Source organism: Botrytis cinerea, chromosome 1 (genome assembly GCF_000143535.2).
Source record: "Botrytis cinerea B05.10 chromosome 1, complete sequence".
Classification (NCBI taxonomy): Eukaryota; Fungi; Ascomycota; class Leotiomycetes; order Helotiales; family Sclerotiniaceae; genus Botrytis; species Botrytis cinerea.
This window is the reverse complement of record NC_037310.1, coordinates 2269049-2287151: the sequence shown is the minus strand read 5'-3', so window position 1 is coordinate 2287151 and position 18103 is coordinate 2269049. Positions and strand designations below refer to the sequence as shown.

The following is an 18103-nucleotide window of genomic DNA, read 5'->3' as shown; positions in this document are numbered from 1 at the left end:
ACTTGGCTAGTATCCCCAATGCTTGAGAATTACCAGGAGCTATATATGCAGGATTACATCTATAGTTTGATCATGAATTATGAATTATTCTTTGGAAGGTTTGAGGTCCGGTATACAATCCTTCTAATACGTCTCTTATAAACCCCTGAACCCACCAAATAATGCAAGTGATGTTCTTAATTGGATTCTCTACGCGTACATCCAACGTCTACTCCACCCCAGACTCTAATCTTTCCATCCCCTTCTCTCTCCAATCCACCTTACCACATATACCAACCCCAGCAATACTGGCACCTCAATCACTATAGAAAAATGTCAGTAAAGATATTCCTAATAAGGCATATCCATAATACATACACGGACCAACCGTAGCAGCCAACGCCTGTTCACTATCCGCACCATATGTCGCAACCGCCACAGCAATGGCCAACTCGAAATTATTGCTTGCCGCTGTGAAACTCTGCGTCGTGGCAACCTTGTATCCGAAACCCATTCTGGCACACACAAATAAAGTCAAGAAGAAGATAATCGCAAAATAGACGACTAGAGGAGCTGCAACTCGTACGACCGAAACGATCTGCTGGATAACATGTTGACCCTGACTTGCGAAAAGGATCAAGATAGTGGCTAGGAGACCTAGCAGAGAGAGGGGCGAGAGGTATTTGAGGAATACAGTGTCGTACCAGGAGGGAGATGTGAGGCGGCGGAGGAGAAAACGTGTGAGGATAGCGGCTGCGAGAGGAATTCCGAGGAAGACTGCTACGCTGGAGGCGATGGTTGAGTAGGAGAATTCGGCAGGACCTTCGGCGCCGGATATGACGGAGATGAAAAGCACGGAGAGGGGAGCGAAGAGAACCATTTGCAATAGACTGTTTATGGCCACGAGGATAGCGCAGTAGGAAGTTGAGCCGCCGGCTAGGCCGGTCCATATTAACACCTGAGAGGCATTAGTCGACTATTTTGTAAAGATGAAGTAAGAGGAAGGTAAAATACCATGGCAATACAGCGAGCTATTCCCACAAGTATCAGACCGGATCGAAGCTCTTCTTTGTCGGGGAGGAAGGCCCATGCTAGAGCCAACTATATATATGTGAGTCTTGGTTAGCGTCCTGTAATAGAGTGAAAGATAGATGGGAGAGGTCCAAGTACCATCAACAACGGTGCAACAATCCAATTAACGACCAAACTAAATCCGATCTGAACCCAAATATCCTTCTTCTGAAAGACAAGATGCAGGGTTTCGAATTTGACCTTGCAAAGAATGGGATACATCATTGCCAACAAACACACAGCTATATTATCATTATTGTATTAGCGCGGAGACCAATTAATACGTCTTAACCTTTCCTCTACATTAGATGCTCAAGTCGACATCCTCTGTTGTGACACTTCACTCTAGACCAGAAAGGAAGAAAATAAGTACGAACCAATCGGCACACTAACACCCACAAACTCTCCCTTTTGCAATGCAGTCCCGACATTAGGCACAAAGTTTCCCAGCAAGATACCAATGGCCATAGCGAGGAAGATCCATAAAGCTAGGAGCCGATCAAGCCATCCCAAACTTTTAAAAAGGGAAGTCTTTTGGTGATCTGTCTGGAAACCATTTTGAGGTTCAGATGGATCTTGGAGGTGGGAGTTCTTCTCAATATCTATAGAGTGAGATGGGACATCCGAGGAAGATCTTGGGAACTGGTTGGTAGATTCTGGAGAGACGATATCTTCGGAGGCAAGGACTTTAGTCATATTGAATAGGCTTTTGCTCGACTAAACACTTTGAAGATTTTTTATATTGAGAACAGAACTTCTTTTTCGAAGTATAGTAATCAAGAAAGTTGAAGAGTAGTAAAATCTTTAAAGAAAAGCAAACAGCTGAACGTAAGAACCTCATATTTTATATAAGAAAGTAGGAAGTATAGTCTCTTGCTTCGGTTTCTCCCTACACTTTTGGCGAGGATAGCTTTGACCAATGAAAGTGTAGGGGTGACATTCATGGAGTATCGAAGCTAATAAGTGGGGCTAGGACATGCACATGTTATAACTTAACTGCTTGGATAACGTGAAATCGCTATTCTCGGAAACAGCTACCTATCTATGTAGACAACGATAGCCTATTAGTATTCGAAAAGTTTAGGTGATTACTGACTAGATATGTGTGAACGCAACGTAAGGAGTAGAAATGCTGCAATTACATCCCTTCTTTGTGGTAGATCACCCCTTCATTAGTGTTGACGTATGAACTTCACTAAACCAACTTCGCTCCATCATTCATTCCGACATAAAAGGCCGGAAGAGGTAGTTGAATGTACCTACCTAGGTATATCAACAGCGTATTCGGAGATCCTACTCTTAAAATTCCACAAAAACATGGCAAGAACCGATTTCTTAAACTTTCAAAATCTGACACAATATCTTGCACCTACAGAAACGACACAAATCAAAAAAACATTCAAACGACCGAGGAAATAGATTGGGGATGAGATGGATGGTGTTTGTTAACCCACGAGGCAAGGAACCTCAAAACTTGATATGCTTCATTTCATCATTGTCTAGTTTACAGCGCAAGGTATATTAAAATCATCCATTTAGTTGACCTGGGTCCCGTATCCCCGAATTTGTTCAGCTATTTGACTGTTAGCATACCATCACGGAGTGTTTGATACTTGAAATCTTACCAAAAGCCCAACTTTGTTTCTCCAATTCCTCGTTCTCCTTCAAATCGATACCTTCCTTTGTAATAACCGCAATCGAATACTTGTCCATACTCCTAGCGTCTCTGTAAAACAAGACCTTCATGCTCTCTTTAACTGCCTCTAAAGCCGCTTCTTTGGTCAACTTTGCAGCAGCCTCCTCATCTGGTGCAACCTTTCTTAACAACGGCTGGGCCAAATGTGCACCGAATCCAGTAGCCAAACTTGGAGAAGAGAATGTGGTTCCCAATAAATCGGCGCTCGCCAAGAAAGGTTTATCATGTTCATCCAATCCTGCAACCAGTAAGGTGTTCCATAGAGGATTGAAGTCGGATCGACGCTTGTAAAGGACTTTCGAGAGGTATTTGTGGAGGTTATGAGCATTGAGGGTGTGACCTGATGCGCCGTATGCTTCTTCGGTATCGAGGGACTGGAGAAGTCGATCCAAGTATTGCATATCTGATACGTCGCCACCAAATCCAACAACGGATGTATCTGCGAACTTTCGAAGACGTTTTACGTCTGTGAATCGTGCGAGAGAACCATATGATGCTATTGGAATTGTTAGTGAGATGCATTTGAAGCGTATAGTTATAGGCTATACCCAAGTTATCTGCTGCGATTACGACACCGTCTTTAAACTTTAACGCCACAACCGATGTACCAGTGACGATGGGCGATTGAGTGTGTTGATTTGGTCCGTTTTGTTGAAGATATGAAGCATCATAGGCGCCATAAACATCATCTCTAGGCTATTTGAACGTCAGTAACCTGGACATATCTCACTCATATTGGGAGTATATTTGTACTTACACGGCCCCAAGCTTGTGGAAGGTGATTCATGATGTTTGAAGGGTTATTGGGATTGGAAGGGTTGTTAAGGTATTGTGTGGTATCTTCAAATGTTCATGGGGGTAAAGTTATTGATTGATAGTGTTGGAGCTTGAGGAGCTCTCGTTGTTCCAGGCAGAGCTCGGGACGCGCCTTCTGCAACCTGAGGCCAAATGTCGGAAAATAAGCCCCGGGAACCAATCTGGAACGCGGAAAGCTAGCACTGGCACTTTTTATCACTTGTGTGCCGGTACATGTAAATGATCCTTCCTTATCGAAACCACTCGCAATACAACCATTATGGCAGGTTTAGTAGATTATGGAAGCAGCGACGAGGAGGACTCTCTTCAGATTGACAAGCCGCAGAGCTCTTCAAACGTAAGCTGAGTATCTGTTCAATGCAATTGACATTATAGAAGTCGCTGACATCATAGGCTATAGACTTCTGGCGATTTAATATCCAACAATTCTACTGCAAATGGCACAGCAAAAGGTACGCGAACCTTACGGTAGAAGTTAGACTTACAGCACTTCTGACTGCTTGAAAGATGTGCAGCCACATGCGAGAGGGTTTCCGCCTACAGAAGATCCACAGACTATTGAACTACCAAGCAATCCAAAACCAAACGCTCCACTCGTTGGTCCTCAACTGGGACCAGTCGAGGCGACGGACTTCTCAGAAGTAGAGGATCTCATGAACGGGGAACGCGATGGAGAACCACAGTCACCATACTCCGCGAACCGAGCTTTGTTACGAGATCTCACCCTCCCGACTGTCCCTAATTACGATATTCCCCCTTCACCTCCAGGTTCACCAGTTACCAGCACGAACGCGAAATTTAAGCATTTCCTCGACCTCAAAAAGCAGGGGACACATTTCAATGAAAAGCTTGCAAAGTCAGCGGCGCTCAAAAATCCGAGTTTGATGCAGAAGCTCATGGACTTTGCGGATATTGACGAGGCGGAACAATACGCAACAACCCTTCCTCAGGATCTATGGAATCCGGCCGGATTTCCCGAGTATGCTTACAAAGAGGAACTCTCGAAAAGCCAACAAAAAATCTTGAAGGAACGAGAGGAAAAGAAAGCTCGAGGCCAGAGGGAAGCTCTGGACTTCGTACCTGCAACAGCCTCGGGCGAAACTCGCAGCGCGATTTCAAATACCAGTAGCATTAATGGAAAGGGACAAAAAAGCACTGCCGAACGAATCATGGCGGGACTCGATAAGGGTAGGCCTAATTCGTCAAACACGCAAGGCGTCAAGAGAAAGACAAGATTTGAAAGTTGAGATTCACGGCCTATTGATGAAAATCCATTCAAAACTACAACAAGCCGTTTCAAGCTTCGACTTGAGGACTAGGTACGACTTCGAGTCTTTACTGAAGAGGTACGAGATAGATTTAAGCAAAGACCTTGGGACACTTAGAAGACTCGAGGTTCCGTCATCATAAGGTACCGGGGTAGAGAGCCTTGGTCGACATCAGATGACAAGAGACCTAGAGACTATGTTTTACAATGGTCCAGCAGACCCCTTCTGATATTGTTTACACTACTCGTGTATTCACAAGACCCGCGCATGCATATATATCACGAGATATTGTATTTGACTAATCCCAGCTCGAAGGGAATCGGTTCAAACTAGAATTTGGGTTGAGGCTCTCGAGATATTTGATGATATTGCATGTGTGAGGGCGAAGAACTAGACAAAATCTAGACTGATGCAAATTTCAGCCCAAAACATCTTACTCGTGGCTTAATAAATCTTCACCCCCACTGGCCATATGGCATACATTTACCTTATATCCACATTCATTATTAGTCTCAGTTCCACTTCAACATGGGGAAAAAGTGATTTTTATACATAGTGATGATAACGTTTGCCCGTGCGTCGAAGCTTGGTGGTGTTTATGCTCTTTTGTACTCGTGGATGAAATGGTACGAGAGACCCAATCATGGCTACGAATACCGACACCAATCCCATCAGTAACACTGCCAATGTCAGTCAACATGCGGACCTCTCCTTTCCCCTCTTCGTGCCCGAGATACCTACCTAGGTACCGTGGGAATTGCTGCCTGGGGGACATTTTCTTTTGTGGTGGTGCTGCCAATTCACCGCATGTAATATGACAAGTGAATGCTCACGCATGTTCTCCTCTGCAGCTGGCGGGGTTTGCGGTTTGCGGTTTACGTGCACATATTGATGCGATCGACACATTTTTCTCTCGTTTCTAGGCAGTAAAGGCTGGTGGGCCCCTAGTTCATTCTACCCCGAGCGGCCGAGCCCTTATTCCTAGCATGGCACAGAAGATCTGGAGTACCTAGTCCTTCTGATTACCTATCGAAAAGAATGAATCAATCAGTCAATCCGACTCCCCAATCAAAAGAAAATATACTCCTCGCAAAGAAAAACTCACTGATAATCCGTTTGAATTGCTACGTACACCGTTACTTTCATTAAGAATTAACGCATTTGCAACATCTGCAGAAGCTCAACACCTCAGCTCACTTCAATCTCTCAACTCGTGCACTTTCTGCGAAATATACTATCTCAAATCGCATCAAGAATCAGCCCGACCTTCAATCTGTGTCAAGATGCCTTCAGAAAGAGGAAAAGGCAATTTGAAGCGCGACAGGGTAGGAAAATAATCCCTTCCTTATAGTTGTCGAATTCGGAAAGGCTAACAGATAATCTCAATGTAGGCAGGAACGATCGAAGAGAGCGAATCATACAAGAAGCCGCGCCGTTCAGAAAGACTCTCACAACCGGGTCATACTCCAATCTCGAATAAGCAGCACCTTCCTTCCCCGGTTACCCATCGAGATTCTTCTTCTAGCGACAATCTTAGAGATGTCACTGCAACACCACCAGAGGGTCGACCAAGCCAGATCCAGCACCGAACTCCAGAACCAAATGAACGTTTCCATAAGGATTCACAAGCTTTGTCATCTCCTGTTCGATATTCCCAAGCAAAAACTCAAGAATTGAGCCAATCACAACGAGACGCAACTACGTTGTCAAGCCAGGTCGAAGATGAGGAAGAGGAAGGTGTTTGGGGATACTTGATGCCTCTCAACTACAAGTATGGAAGACGTCTTGTCTTGAGGAGAAGAAATGCTTGTCCTTTGCCAGATAAGGACAGTGATCTTGGAAACCCTCGTGCAGGTAAAGATTTGAATAAGGAAGAAGAGGCTTATGAAGCTACTAAATTTAAAGGCATTGCTTCTGGAGGATACTTGATCGGACGACATCCAGAGTGTGGTAAGTGACACCCAGACAATCTGACACAAAAGTGTGGTACTAACGATCTTTCTAGATCTCAACATCGATGATATCAGGGTCTCCAATAGACATTGTCTCATTTTCACCGAAAATCAAGCAGGTCTAAACGTTGCATTCGTCGAGGATCTGTCAAGCAATGGCACCTTCATCAAAGAGAGTATCATTGGACGAAACAAACGTCGCCAACTCGAAGATGGAGATGAAATAGAAGTAGTGGATGATGTCAGATTTGTCTTTCGATACCCAAAGCTGCGCGAAACCAGCAAATTCTTGCAGAAATACCTACTACTAGAAAAACTTGGGTCAGGACATTATGCAACTGTTTACTTATGCGTCGAAAAGGCTACAGGTCAACGTTTCGCAGTCAAAGTCTTTACAAGGAATCCCGGCCTCGGAGAAAAACAAAGAATTGAAGGCTTGCAGCAAGAAATTGCAATACTAATGGGCGTCAGTCATCCGAACATTCTATGCTTGAAAGATACTTTTGATGAACCTGGCGGAACTTACCTCGTCCTAGAGCTCGCAGCGGAAGGAGAGTTATTTAACTGGATTGTCAAAAAGGGCAAACTTACAGAACAAGAAACAAGAAAGGTTTTCGTTCAATTGTTTGAAGGCTTGAAGTACTTGGTGAGCGCTTGTCTTGATAACTTTCCGTCGATTCTAGCTAACTAATCAATAATAGCATGAACGTGGTATCGTACATAGGGATATCAAACCAGAAAATATTTTGATGACAGATGAAGACTTGCATGTAAAACTTGCAGACTTTGGTCTCTCAAAAATTATTGGAGAAGCGTCTTTTACGACAACGCTTTGTGGTACTCCAAGCTACGTAGCCCCGGAAATCCTGCAAGACAGCCACCATCGAAAATACACTCGTGCAGTTGATATTTGGTCATTAGGAGTCGTTCTATACATATGCCTCTGTGGATTCCCACCCTTTTCCGATGAATTGTATTCCAGGGACAATCCTTACGACCTCAAAGCCCAGATCAAGCTCGGTAGATTTGACTATCCTTCTCCATACTGGGACAGTATTGGTGATCCAGCATTGGATCTCATTGATCATATGCTGACAGTCGACCCGGAGCAGCGTTATACCGTTGATGAGTGCTTGGCGCATTCATGGATGACTCAGAAGACTCTCAATGTTCATGATAGCACAGACGGTCTAGTCGGCGGACTTGCTGGTCTCGACTTTAGCAAGCGTAAGATCGTAAGAGAAAGAACACTACTCAGCGACATCAACGAGGTTAAGGTTTCCAAGATCATTCACATCAACTCCGACAAAAACCCTGTTAAGGTATACATCAAAAATCCCAATGCTAAGTCTAATTGTATCAACCAGCCCTCAACTCAACAAGACACGATGCAAAATGGAAACAAGAATGAAGAAGTCCCAGCAGCTCAACGGGATCCAAATGAATTCATTGAGATGGGTGGCAAGGGCGACCAAACTCTCTTCGACAACGCCGAAGGTAGCATCTATCCAGAGGACTTGGATGCAAAAGCCAAATCTCCCGTTAAATCCGACGAGGTGAAGGCGCCAGAATCAAAAACCCCAAAATCCAAGGCATCAAAGCCGGAGACACCAAAATCCAAGACGCCAAAGAAGAATGGCAAATAATGAATTCTGGCTAAGCGATTTTGTTGAGGATGGGATTAACCTTTCCCTGCATAGTTTCACCCTTGTATTATGCTTTTCTTTAAACCTTTCCGCCTTTTTCTGACTGAATTCTTCTTCTGCTTGTACATACGTTGGGTGAGGTAAGGTAGGAGAAACTGCTGGGCACGCGGGCGAAAAGTCGTTTTTGATGCTCTCATACCCGTTTAATGATTATGGAATGACATGCATGCATGTTGGAGCTGTCCACATTGTGGCAGCGGGGAAGTCGAAGTTTGATTGGGGGCATCACGTATCATACCTACTAGTCAGAAATAGATATTGTTAATATACCTTTAAAGCTGTTCATTGGTTCGGAATTCTATGAAACTCATTCCTTTGTGTTTTGCACATTTTCAAATTATAAAGGTTGTGGCATATGGCAGACACCCTGCAATCTATGCTGAATGCTCCAGACTGTCGTAACACGCATCATATCGTGTAGCACCAAAAAGCAATATATTTTAACAATGTATTTCATTTCATTGTCTATCAAAAAAGAGAGCTTGTCTGGCCATTGACTTCCCTACGCAAATTGCAACCGCGCTTCCGCAGAAGTAGATATCTAAAGAGAGTGCATTGCATTCATCACAATAGCAGCTAACTATGGAAGCACATACCACCCCTCCATCAAAAGATCCCAAACCGAGTTTTTAGTGCCCACAATTCGCTAAGCCTCACATCTACGCAAAAAAATAAAGAAGCACAACACTTGAATGTGTAGCTAGACTTCTTGCCCATCCTTTTCTTCCATTTCCTTTCAATGCATCCGAGTCCAGCAGAATACCAAAGCGATGGGGCTTAGTAGCCTTTTATAGCTACGCCATACCGGAAACCTATTTACTCGACGGTGACTGACTTGGCCAAGTTTCTTGGGAAATCGACGTTGAGACCACCGGCAACAGCCAAGTGGTAGGAAATAAGTTGGAGTGGGAGAACGTTGAGGAGACCTTGTAAACAGTCAATTGTAGCTGGAATCTCAATCTTCTCGGCTTGACTGGTCTGGAATTCCTCATCTCCGGGGTTGCAGATAACAATCGGCTTGCCAGAACGAGCAATGACTATAAAAATTAGCGTTGGTTGTTTAGTTAAAAAGAATTTGAGAGTGCAAGCATACCTTGCTGATAAGCGTTAAGAGACTTAGCAAAAATCTCATCACGAGTAAGAATCATGATGATTGGCAAATTCTCATCAACCAATGCCAAAACACCGTGCTTAAGTTCACCAGACATGACAGCCTCGCAATGGAGGTAAGAAATTTCCTTGATCTTGAGGGCACCCTCCAAAGCGGTAGAATATTGGCTACCTCTACCCAAAAGCAACAAACTCTTTTGATCCTTGAATGTTCTGGCACAAAGCTCCTTGATTGGTTGGTCGAGCTCCAAGACCTCCTTGATTTGTCCTGAGATCTTTCCAAGCCCATCCATGATATCCTCGCGTCTCTTCTGTTTTGAGGAACGATCTTCACTCAAGGAGAGAGCAAACATAATCATAGCAATGAATTGAGAAGTGTAGGCCTTGGTAGAAGCAACACCGATTTCGGGACCGGCGTTGACATGGACACCACAGTGAGTGAGGAGGGAGATGGAGGAGCCGACAACATTGACAATGCCGACGGTCAACGCACCACGCTCTAAGCAGTATCGGAGAGCCATCAAGGAATCTGCAGTCTCACCAGATTGAGAAACGAAAACACAAGTGTCATCACGGAAGACGGGTGCTTGTCTATCGAGGAAATCCGAGGCCAACTCGACGGCAATTGGAATTTCAGTCAACTCTTCGAAAGCACCACGAACCGCCATGCAAGAGTGATAACTAGTACCACAAGCGATGAATATGATTCTTCTGCAACGTCGGATAGTGGCAATGTATGATCTCAAACCACCGAGTGTAACCGTCTTGTTCTCGACATCCAAGCGTCCTCTCATTGTGTTGATGACTGATTCTGGTTGTTCGAAAATCTCCTTTTGCATGAAATGGTCGAATTTACCCTTCATGATTTCTTGGAGTTCCAACTCAAGAGTTTGGATTGTGCGGACATTGGATGAGCCATCAACCTTGGTGAGTCTGTGGATGTTCAAGGAACCCTCATGGATGTGAGCGATATCATCGTCCTCAAGGTACATGACCTTCTTGGTGTGCTCGACGATAGCAGAAGGATCTGAAGAGAGGAAAAACTCGGTTGGCATTGGAGCTCCATCATCAGTCATGAAGGCACGAGATTGGGATCTGTGCAACAAGGACTTGTCTGCTGGAGCAAGAGCATTGCTAGCGGAGAGGAAATTTCCAACGTTGGATTTCTTCAAAGCAGCATTTTGTGAAGCTTTTTCGGCTGGTAATGGTCCGTCCTCAGCGTATTCGACATCAACAAAATCAACCTTCATGCGCTTCTCTGTTCGTACACCAATGACCAAGGGCGAACCCTTACGTGCAGCAATAACCTCGTGTGGATAGTGTACTGACTTCATCAGAAGACCAAAAGCACCTTGCAATTCCTTGATGACTGCCTTTGCCAAATCCGTAAAGCCAATTGTTGGGTGCTGGTCGTAAAGGTATTTTGCAAGCTTGGCAATGCATTCTGTGTCGGTCTCGGTCTCAAACTTGAAGCCCTTTGATGTCAACAGAGTCTTCAACTCCTTGTAATTGGTGATGATACCATTGTGTACGACCGAGAATTGCCAGGAGGGGTCAGATCTGCAAATCTCACATCAGCAATGTATAGGGATCCTGCAATAGCTTTACATACCTGTGAGGATGGCAATTAAGACGAGATGGAGGACCGTGAGTAGCCCATCTGGTGTGTGCAATACCGGCGTGGGAATCGAAAACCTTGGTGAGATCTGGCTTCTCTTGCTCGATGAGAGCCTTCAACTTTGCAACTTTGCCGACCTCCTTGAATGCAAAGACTTCATTCTTTTTGTCTCCATCGATGGCGAGACCAGCAGAATCGTAACCACGGTATTCAAGGCGCGAAAGACCTATAGATTGCAGATTGTTAACTGGCAGATCCCAAAGAGTTGATGGCAGCTGTGCGAGTGTTGAAAGACATTGTTGGCTGAAATGGCGGTATATGTAACACCTCAGTCAAAAGGAGGGGCAGTTTGGGCATCTTACCATTGACAAGTGTGTCAAGAATGTACTTTCTGTCCTTCTCCACCAAGTAATTAATGTATCCGAAGATTCCACTGCGAAGATGGTCAGTTAGATGGTCAAATGTCTGATGTCCTCGTCCTCGAAAGATAGCAGGCATTTCCAGTGCATATATACATACCACATTGTTGCAATAAAAGGGGATGTGTTCGATGGGATCTAGATATTGGTAGGGTGTGCAGAAAGGGTATCGAAAGCAAGAACGATTGTAGATTAAAGAAAACGAATGAAAATGGGACGTATGGTTTCCTTTCTTTCGTTGAGGGATGTGGATGGTTTTAAGGGGAGTGGGAGGGAAGAATGGTGGGTTGGATATTCTTCGTCTGAATGTAAACGTGCACGTTGTCACCCCCACAGCCCTTTGCCTCTTGACCTGTCAAGCCAGTGAATGAAAAGAAAATGCGGTAACAAGTGTTTACGAATCTATTAGCTGCTATGATACGGGGCCAATTGACTGTTGCTGCGGATCTCAAACTGACTAATATGTGACGGCCACGAGGATGCTAGTGTGGAATAACTGGACTGAGAACCCTTTGCGGCTGCATCTCTCGTACTTTTCAAAAAGAAATCTTACCTTACCAACCCAATCCCGAATAGTCGCAGTCTTGGAACCGTATCCAAACGCCCTTTCTTGTCAGTTTTGACCTCAGACTTTTCAGTTTCTTCTTCTTCCCACCGTCTTCCTCGTTCATGTACCAATTACTGAAGATGCTCAACAGGGGAGCATTCTGCTAAAGCTGTATAAGCCACACAATTGACCCACCTGTTAATCTAAATAAAGCAACATTCCAAGTTCTCCAGGCACAGGGGAGTTTTAATCAGGTACCTAGGGTCGCGGGGGCACAACTCTATCCAGACAGATTTCCTCTATCGAAGCTTCACCATGACGTACAATCCTGAACTCTCTGTACGGCGTGTGTTGGGGGCGTCAGAGCAGCGGTTGTAAGTACCGGCACTATATCAAATGACTGGTAAAGTACATCGGCGAGTGTTTTCACAGTCGAATTCAACAACAGAATCTAAACCCAATTAATCGTGAACGCCGTGAATCAGTCTAACAAAGAAGAACCGGACAGCCCGTCGTTTTGGGGTTACCAGGCCATCCACCAAATCACACCGTATCACCGCCAGCTAAGCCAACGACCTGCACACATTCCTTTTGCGGGACGGCGGCTTCACGTTGTGTGAGGCACTATTACTGCTGGCCATTTATGCAAAATTCGCATGTCTAATCGGCCATTAGGATTGTGAGCAGGGCAGATGTGTTTCCTTTTTGCCGGTGCGAGAAATGATGTGCTTCGCGCTTCTTCTCCAGGCTACAGTAATCTACATCTGGGTTTTATGTAATTGTAGATTTTCTTTCGGCGAATCAATATATTGATTTCCTTATTGACCCTCAAACTCCCCGCCAATCACCCCACAGGAACCAATGTTGAAGATATACCGTACCCTAAAAACCTAATGAGGAAGGCCCCTTTTCAAGCGAGCATGGAAGATGGCTTTGTGGGGACAATAAATGGATGCACTCAAACTACGGCCGATTGAAATTTGGAAAAAGAATTTTATTTCATGGCACGCTGTCCCGTTTGCACAGGTTCATGGAATTTCAAAGAGGTTCTTTTTCATGTGGTATTCTTACAAAGTCGAGCGGTATGCCCAACCATCCCTCAATTATGCGATGCGCCATGCTAAAACGAAATCTATGTACCAATCATAGTTTTTGATATTCCAGCTTGCCTTCCAATTTCTTTGATTCTGCCACTTTACGAACAGCTTTATTGAAATCGTCCTGGTTGACAGCATCTCTGTAATCCTTGATAGCAAATAAACCACTAGAAAAGTTAGCAAAGTCTTATGTGCAATGTGCTGAGGGAATACGTACGCCTCTGTGACAACGTTTCGTAAATCAGCACCGTTCAAACCATCACTCATCTTTACCACACTTTCGAAGTCGACCTCGCCATCAATAACGACGCTGGAAGCATGAATCTTCATAATTTCCAATCGTCCAACCTCATTTGGCAGAGGAATCTCGATCTTCCTGTCGAGACGACCAGCTCTGAGAAGCGCAGGATCAAGGGTATCCGGGCGGTTAGTAGCCATGATGATTTTTGTCTTTCCCAAATAATCGAAACCATCGAGTTGATTCAACAATTCCATCAAGGTTCTCTGAATTTCACGATCTGCCGAAGTTCCCTCCGAAAATCTACGTCCACCAATAGCATCAATTTCGTCCATGAAGATAATACATGGCTCATGTTCCTTGGCATAACCGAACATCTCTCTGATCAGACGCGCAGATTCTCCGATGTACTTATCGACGATAGCAGATGAGACAACTACAGCACGTTAGTATAACTGTGAAAATGATGTCAGGCATAACTCGCACCCTTTAAAAAGTTTGTCTCCAAACTGCTGGCAACAGCTCTTGCTAACAAAGTCTTTCCAGTTCCTGGAGGTCCATATAACAAAACACCCTTCGGAGGCTTGATACCAACTCGCAAGAACAATTCCGGATTTTTGAGTGGCAGTTCGATAACTTCTCGTAATTCTCTAATCTGTTCATTCAAACCACCAATTCCACCGAAGCTCACTTGTCCTGGATCTTCCAAAGACATGTTATAAACAAGTGGATCGACTTCTCGAGGTAACATTCGCATAATTGTGAGAGTTGTCATGTCGAGTGCTACACGGGTTCCTTGCTTCAACTTCAATTTATCAACCTTCGACCTGCAGCCGACGACATATCTGGGCCCAGATGATGCTTTGACGATGACTGGAATTCTAATGTTAGTAATGTTGGATTTGGATTACCGCTGGCCTACTCACATCTCTCATCATCAAGTTGTTTCAAAACCTCGCCGATAATTTGTCCAACACTTTGCAGGGCTTTGATATTATCCTCTGTATGGTCGAAGTCTTTCTGCAATCCCTTAATTTCTAACCGTAAAGCCTTGAGCTTTGCCTCCCATTCTCTGGACTCCAATAACTTTTCCCTAAATGTGTTCAACGCACGTTCGCGCTCCATAACGCCGTCGGTAGCCATGTCGAATGTCGCAAGGAGTCCGATAGTATGTATGGGATGTTTTATTAGGTGAAGGTGATTGAATTATCGGAAGTGTAATGTGGGCGTTGCTTTCAGATTTGCGTGGAAGGTGTGTATGATGAAAGTAAAGGTACCAAGATGGCTTAACTAAGTTGCATGCGAAGCTCTTGTTGCCTGTGGATCGAGTGAGCTCCAAAATCTAGATGCCTGAGGTCAGCCAGGGCATTAGTCAGGCCATACTTCCTTGAAGTCAACCAATAATATCAATGCTAGATTTATACAGCATTCAGATCAACCTCAACCTCAGAATCTACAACCCAATGTTTTATCTACCAAGTACATTTTGTTGATTGACCATTACATCGCTATGTTTACCTGCATATATTCACTACCAGGCGATACATATACGGCACTTCGAGGCAGCCCAATGCTCCGGCCTGCAATTCCCTCACAATGGTGTCAAACTGCCCAGGTACCTACCCAGCCAACGCTTCTCAACATCACCCGCAAGTAGATATCAAGTGCTGCATTTGGAGATGTAAAGCACCCAAAATGCATAGAAGATACGAGACCACCTTCATATACCAACAGGAGGATTCGGCGCTTTGTATGTTTTTGGTCCTGTTCCAACCTCAAGGTTTTGACGGCGACGACAGTGACGACAGTGATGAAAGTGATGGTGTGATCATTTAGGACATCTTGCATTACTATCATTCGTGCCATACTTGTACGGATTACAGTGAATGTCAGTCACCTTGGTAGGTAGGTACGTTGTTCATCTTTTTATTAGACGCGAGACCCAAGAGCACTCGGGAAACTTTCTTCAAGTCGGGTCCGGCCACCGGAGAGGTGAATAGTACGACCACAAGCTCGCAAAGTTCGCACAGCCAGAATCCAGACACGGCATTGGCTTGAGATGCTACTCCATAGACACACGTATCCATGTTTAAGTTTGAAAGTAGTGACAATCCGGCTCTCGTCTGTCAATAATGGTTGAGATCCAAAGAGTACGGGACGTGCCATTCCTAACGTCGTTGGTGTTAGTCTGGGAGGTCTGACTTGTACTTGGATGTTTCAAACTTTCAACAAGCAGCTTCCAAGATAGCTTCCAAGTGCAACACAATTCCACTTTATATACATTTCGATACATTTCCACCCAAGATTGGCATAAAACTGTGCCCAAAACACAGGTGGAAGCACATTCTCGTTATCCAATCGAGCCAGTCAAGACTTCGGCGTAACTCACTTACTAAGAGTAACTCCGGCCAACAGGGATTATAGGCTGGTACGGGAAGGGACGACGCATTGGCACGTTTGGTGGGGCGAGGGGTTGAAAAAGATCTCGTTCTTCTCTGTGACTCCAACTTCTTGATCTTCACTTTCTCACAATCACATCCTTCTTTTCCCAAAAGTCTCAATAAATTTCAAGGTAAGCGCATCTTGACGATATTCTCCCTTCAACTGTTGTCCGTGTATGGGCATCTACCTGCGGTCAGAAGCTTCATTTCTATCTCTTGATGAAAGTGAATCGATAAGTAGAGAAACAAGCTCTAAGCTGAAGCTCGAGTTGGTGCTCTCACCCCACCATCCTCATCGATACCGACATTTTCTTCTTCAATCTCCACCATTTGTTCCAGCACCCTTCCCCATCTGTATAACTTGGTCTATAAGCTCAAATACTAACGACCACTACTCGATAGAAAGTCAAAATGGCTATCACTAAGATTCACGCACGTTCCGTCTACGATTCTCGTGGAAACCCAACCGTCGAGGTTGATGTTGTTACCGAGACTGGTCTTCACCGTGCCATTGTTCCATCTGGTGCCTCCACCGGTACGTATATCGCTCCAAATACTAGAAACCCACAAGGCTGATCGGATGGCACTTCAGGTCAGCACGAAGCCGTTGAGCTCCGTGATGGAGATAAGGACAAGTGGGCTGGAAAGGGTGTTACCAAGGCTGTCGCCAACGTCAATGATATCATTGGCCCAGCTCTTATCAAGGAGAACGTTGATGTCAAGGATCAATCCAAGATTGATGAGTTCTTGATCAGCCTCGATGGAACCCCAAACAAGGGCAAGTTGGGTGCCAATGCCATTCTTGGTGTTTCTTTGGCTGTTGCCAAGGCCGGAGCTGCTGAGAAGGTCAGTCACAGTGCATTCTTACAATCGTCTGCTTGCCTAACGCTCAATAACAGGGTATCCCACTTTACGCTCACGTTTCCGATCTTGCCGGAACTAAGAAGCCTTATGTTCTCCCTGTCCCATTCATGAACGTTCTTAACGGAGGGTAAGCAATCTGGTAGTTCTGAGAGTTGTATATTAGTCCGCTGACAACGCATAGTTCCCACGCTGGTGGACGTTTGGCATTCCAAGAGTTCATGATCGTCCCTTCGTAAGTTACTACTTGCACATTCCACATTCAATAGATCATACGCTAACATAGTCTGCAGTGCTGCCCCATCTTTCACCGAAGCTCTCAGACAAGGTGCTGAGGTTTACCAAAAGCTCAAGTCCCTCGCCAAGAAGAAGTACGGTCAATCTGCCGGTAATGTCGGAGACGAGGGTGGTGTTGCACCAGATATTCAAACTGCTGAGGAGGCTCTTGAGCTCATCACTGAGTCTATTGAGGCTGCTGGTTACACCGGAAAGATGAACATCGCCATGGACGTTGCCTCCAGCGAGTTCTACAAGGAGGATGCCAAGAAGTACGATTTGGACTTCAAGAACCCAGAGAGTGACCCAACCAAGTGGATTACCTACACTGAACTTGCCGATCAATACAAGAACCTCGCCAAGAAGTACCCAATCGTCAGCATTGAGGATCCATTCGCTGAAGATGACTGGGAGGCCTGGAGCTACTTCTACAAGTCCTCCGATTTCCAAATCGTCGGTGATGACTTGACTGTCACCAACCCAATCAGAATTAAGAAGGCTATTGAACTTAAGTCTTGCAATGCCCTCTTGTTGAAGGTCAACCAAATCGGTACTCTTACCGAGTCCATCCAAGCTGCCAAGGACTCCTTCGCTGCTGGATGGGGTGTTATGGTTTCTCACCGCTCCGGTGAGACTGAGGATGTCACCATCGCTGACATTGTTGTTGGTCTCCGTGCTGGTCAAATCAAGACTGGTGCCCCAGCTAGATCTGAGCGTTTGGCCAAGTTGAACCAGATCTTGAGAATTGAGGAGGAGCTCGGTGATAAGGCTGTCTATGCTGGAGACAGCTTCAGAACTGCCGTCAACTTGTAAATGAGCTGAAGATACTTTGACAAAAGTAAGCTGGGTAGGTAACTGTCTTATGCGGGATGAGCGATACCATAGCCAGAGTAATGATGAATGATACCTAAAAATGAGAAACAATTTGACAAAATGCTTACTTCCATATTTTGTTGTGACTGTAACGATGTTTCATTTTGCCGTATAAATGCAACCTATTGTTTCCAT

At 44.9% G+C, this 18103-nt stretch overlaps 7 protein-coding genes across 9 annotated transcripts; 3 read left to right on the top strand and 4 right to left on the bottom strand.

Annotated features, from left to right (window-relative positions):
- Nucleotides 1-3: 3 nt before the first annotated feature.
- Nucleotides 4-1889, bottom strand: Bcarr3. Its single transcript, XM_001561208.2, has 5 exons — nt 1428-1889; nt 1150-1292; nt 994-1080; nt 358-937; nt 4-302 (listed from the first exon to the last, which is right to left on the bottom strand). Exons 1-5 carry the CDS (start codon nt 1744-1746, stop codon nt 226-228), a joined length of 1206 nt encoding a protein of 401 aa, XP_001561258.1. The 5' UTR covers nt 1747-1889; the 3' UTR covers nt 4-225.
- A 560-nt stretch (nt 1890-2449) lies between these two features.
- Nucleotides 2450-3692, bottom strand: Bcpre4. The gene is made up of 4 exons (XM_001561209.2): nt 3504-3692; nt 3295-3442; nt 2676-3242; nt 2450-2623 (listed from the first exon to the last, which is right to left on the bottom strand). Exons 1-4 carry the CDS (start codon nt 3531-3533, stop codon nt 2586-2588), a joined length of 783 nt encoding a protein of 260 aa, XP_001561259.1. The 5' UTR covers nt 3534-3692; the 3' UTR covers nt 2450-2585.
- A 75-nt stretch (nt 3693-3767) lies between these two features.
- On the top strand, nt 3768-5294 carry BCIN_01g06490 (hypothetical protein). Its single transcript, XM_001561210.2, has 3 exons — nt 3768-3899; nt 3963-4014; nt 4070-5294. Exons 1-3 carry the CDS (start codon nt 3822-3824, stop codon nt 4807-4809), a joined length of 870 nt encoding a protein of 289 aa, XP_001561260.1. The 5' UTR covers nt 3768-3821; the 3' UTR covers nt 4810-5294.
- A 610-nt stretch (nt 5295-5904) lies between these two features.
- Nucleotides 5905-8798, top strand: BCIN_01g06480 (hypothetical protein). Its single transcript, XM_001561211.2, has 4 exons — nt 5905-6155; nt 6222-6780; nt 6836-7428; nt 7484-8798. The coding sequence occupies exons 1-4, from the start codon at nt 6114-6116 to the stop codon at nt 8426-8428; spliced, it is 2139 nt and encodes a 712-aa protein (XP_001561261.1). The 5' UTR covers nt 5905-6113; the 3' UTR covers nt 8429-8798.
- A 106-nt stretch (nt 8799-8904) lies between these two features.
- Nucleotides 8905-12300, bottom strand: BCIN_01g06470 (hypothetical protein). Its single transcript, XM_001561212.2, has 5 exons — nt 11736-12300; nt 11579-11649; nt 11211-11442; nt 9582-11158; nt 8905-9525 (listed from the first exon to the last, which is right to left on the bottom strand). The coding sequence occupies exons 1-5, from the start codon at nt 11738-11740 to the stop codon at nt 9305-9307; spliced, it is 2106 nt and encodes a 701-aa protein (XP_001561262.1). The 5' UTR covers nt 11741-12300; the 3' UTR covers nt 8905-9304.
- An 863-nt stretch (nt 12301-13163) lies between these two features.
- Bcrpt4 lies at nt 13164-14835 on the bottom strand. Its single transcript, XM_001561213.2, has 4 exons — nt 14444-14835; nt 14004-14390; nt 13497-13953; nt 13164-13446 (listed from the first exon to the last, which is right to left on the bottom strand). The coding sequence occupies exons 1-4, from the start codon at nt 14658-14660 to the stop codon at nt 13326-13328; spliced, it is 1182 nt and encodes a 393-aa protein (XP_001561263.1). The 5' UTR covers nt 14661-14835; the 3' UTR covers nt 13164-13325.
- A 1141-nt stretch (nt 14836-15976) lies between these two features.
- Bcenol1 lies at nt 15977-18041 on the top strand. 3 transcript variants are annotated; one of them, XM_024690619.1, is made up of 6 exons: nt 15977-16089; nt 16361-16493; nt 16551-16804; nt 16858-16949; nt 17004-17054; nt 17113-18041. In XM_024690619.1, the coding sequence occupies exons 2-6, from the start codon at nt 16370-16372 to the stop codon at nt 17906-17908; spliced, it is 1317 nt and encodes a 438-aa protein (XP_024546390.1). In that variant the 5' UTR covers nt 15977-16089; nt 16361-16369; the 3' UTR covers nt 17909-18041. The 3 variants fall into 3 exon arrangements, with proteins under 3 accessions (XP_024546390.1, XP_024546389.1, XP_024546388.1); XM_024690621.1 differs by having other exon boundaries at nt 15977-16226; XM_024690620.1 differs by having other exon boundaries at nt 15977-16230.
- The last annotated feature ends 62 nt before the right edge of the window (nt 18042-18103 follow it).

Bases quoted from the DNA above. Each gene is read 5' to 3' on its own strand.
- Bcarr3 (XM_001561208.2), bottom strand. From the start codon at position 1,746: ATGACTAAAGTCCTTGCCTCCGAAGATATCGTCTCTCCAGAATCTACC. The intron at 1,293-1,427 runs GTTCGTACTTAT...ATGATAATATAG, and splicing joins GGGTGTTAGTGTGCCGATTG to CTGTGTGTTTGTTGGCAATG. The intron at 303-357 runs GTATGTATTATG...ATTTTTCTATAG, and splicing joins GGCTGCTACGGTTGGTCCGT to TGATTGAGGTGCCAGTATTG.
- Bcpre4 (XM_001561209.2), bottom strand. From the start codon at position 3,533: ATGAATCACCTTCCACAAGCTTGGGGCCGT. The intron at 3,443-3,503 runs GTAAGTACAAAT...ACGTTCAAATAG, and splicing joins TTCCACAAGCTTGGGGCCGT to CCTAGAGATGATGTTTATGG. The intron at 2,624-2,675 runs GTAAGATTTCAA...ACAGTCAAATAG, and splicing joins GAAACAAAGTTGGGCTTTTG to CTGAACAAATTCGGGGATAC.
- BCIN_01g06490 (XM_001561210.2), top strand. From the start codon at position 3,822: ATGGCAGGTTTAGTAGATTATGGAAGCAGCGACGAGGAGGACTCTCTT. The intron at 3,900-3,962 runs GTAAGCTGAGTA...CATAGGCTATAG, and splicing joins AGCCGCAGAGCTCTTCAAAC to ACTTCTGGCGATTTAATATC. The intron at 4,015-4,069 runs GTACGCGAACCT...ACTGCTTGAAAG, and splicing joins TGCAAATGGCACAGCAAAAG to ATGTGCAGCCACATGCGAGA.
- BCIN_01g06480 (XM_001561211.2), top strand. From the start codon at position 6,114: ATGCCTTCAGAAAGAGGAAAAGGCAATTTGAAGCGCGACAGG. The intron at 6,781-6,835 runs GTAAGTGACACC...CGATCTTTCTAG, and splicing joins CGGACGACATCCAGAGTGTG to ATCTCAACATCGATGATATC. The intron at 7,429-7,483 runs GTGAGCGCTTGT...AATCAATAATAG, and splicing joins TTGAAGGCTTGAAGTACTTG to CATGAACGTGGTATCGTACA.
- BCIN_01g06470 (XM_001561212.2), bottom strand. The intron at 11,443-11,578 runs GTAAGATGCCCA...TGCAATCTATAG, and splicing joins TCTTGACACACTTGTCAATG to GTCTTTCGCGCCTTGAATAC. The intron at 11,159-11,210 runs GTATGTAAAGCT...TGAGATTTGCAG, and splicing joins CTTAATTGCCATCCTCACAG to ATCTGACCCCTCCTGGCAAT.
- Bcrpt4 (XM_001561213.2), bottom strand. From the start codon at position 14,660: ATGGCTACCGACGGCGTTATGGAGCGCGAACGTGCGTTGAACACATTT. The intron at 14,391-14,443 runs GTGAGTAGGCCA...TTAGAATTCCAG, and splicing joins ACAACTTGATGATGAGAGAT to TCATCGTCAAAGCATCATCT. The intron at 13,954-14,003 runs GTGCGAGTTATG...AACGTGCTGTAG, and splicing joins GGAGACAAACTTTTTAAAGG to TTGTCTCATCTGCTATCGTC.
- Bcenol1 (XM_024690620.1), top strand. From the start codon at position 16,135: ATGGGCATCTACCTGCGGTCAGAAGCTTCATTTCTATCTCTTGATGAA. The intron at 16,231-16,360 runs GTGCTCTCACCC...ACTACTCGATAG, and splicing joins CTAAGCTGAAGCTCGAGTTG to AAAGTCAAAATGGCTATCAC. The intron at 16,950-17,003 runs GTAAGCAATCTG...GACAACGCATAG, and splicing joins ATGAACGTTCTTAACGGAGG to TTCCCACGCTGGTGGACGTT.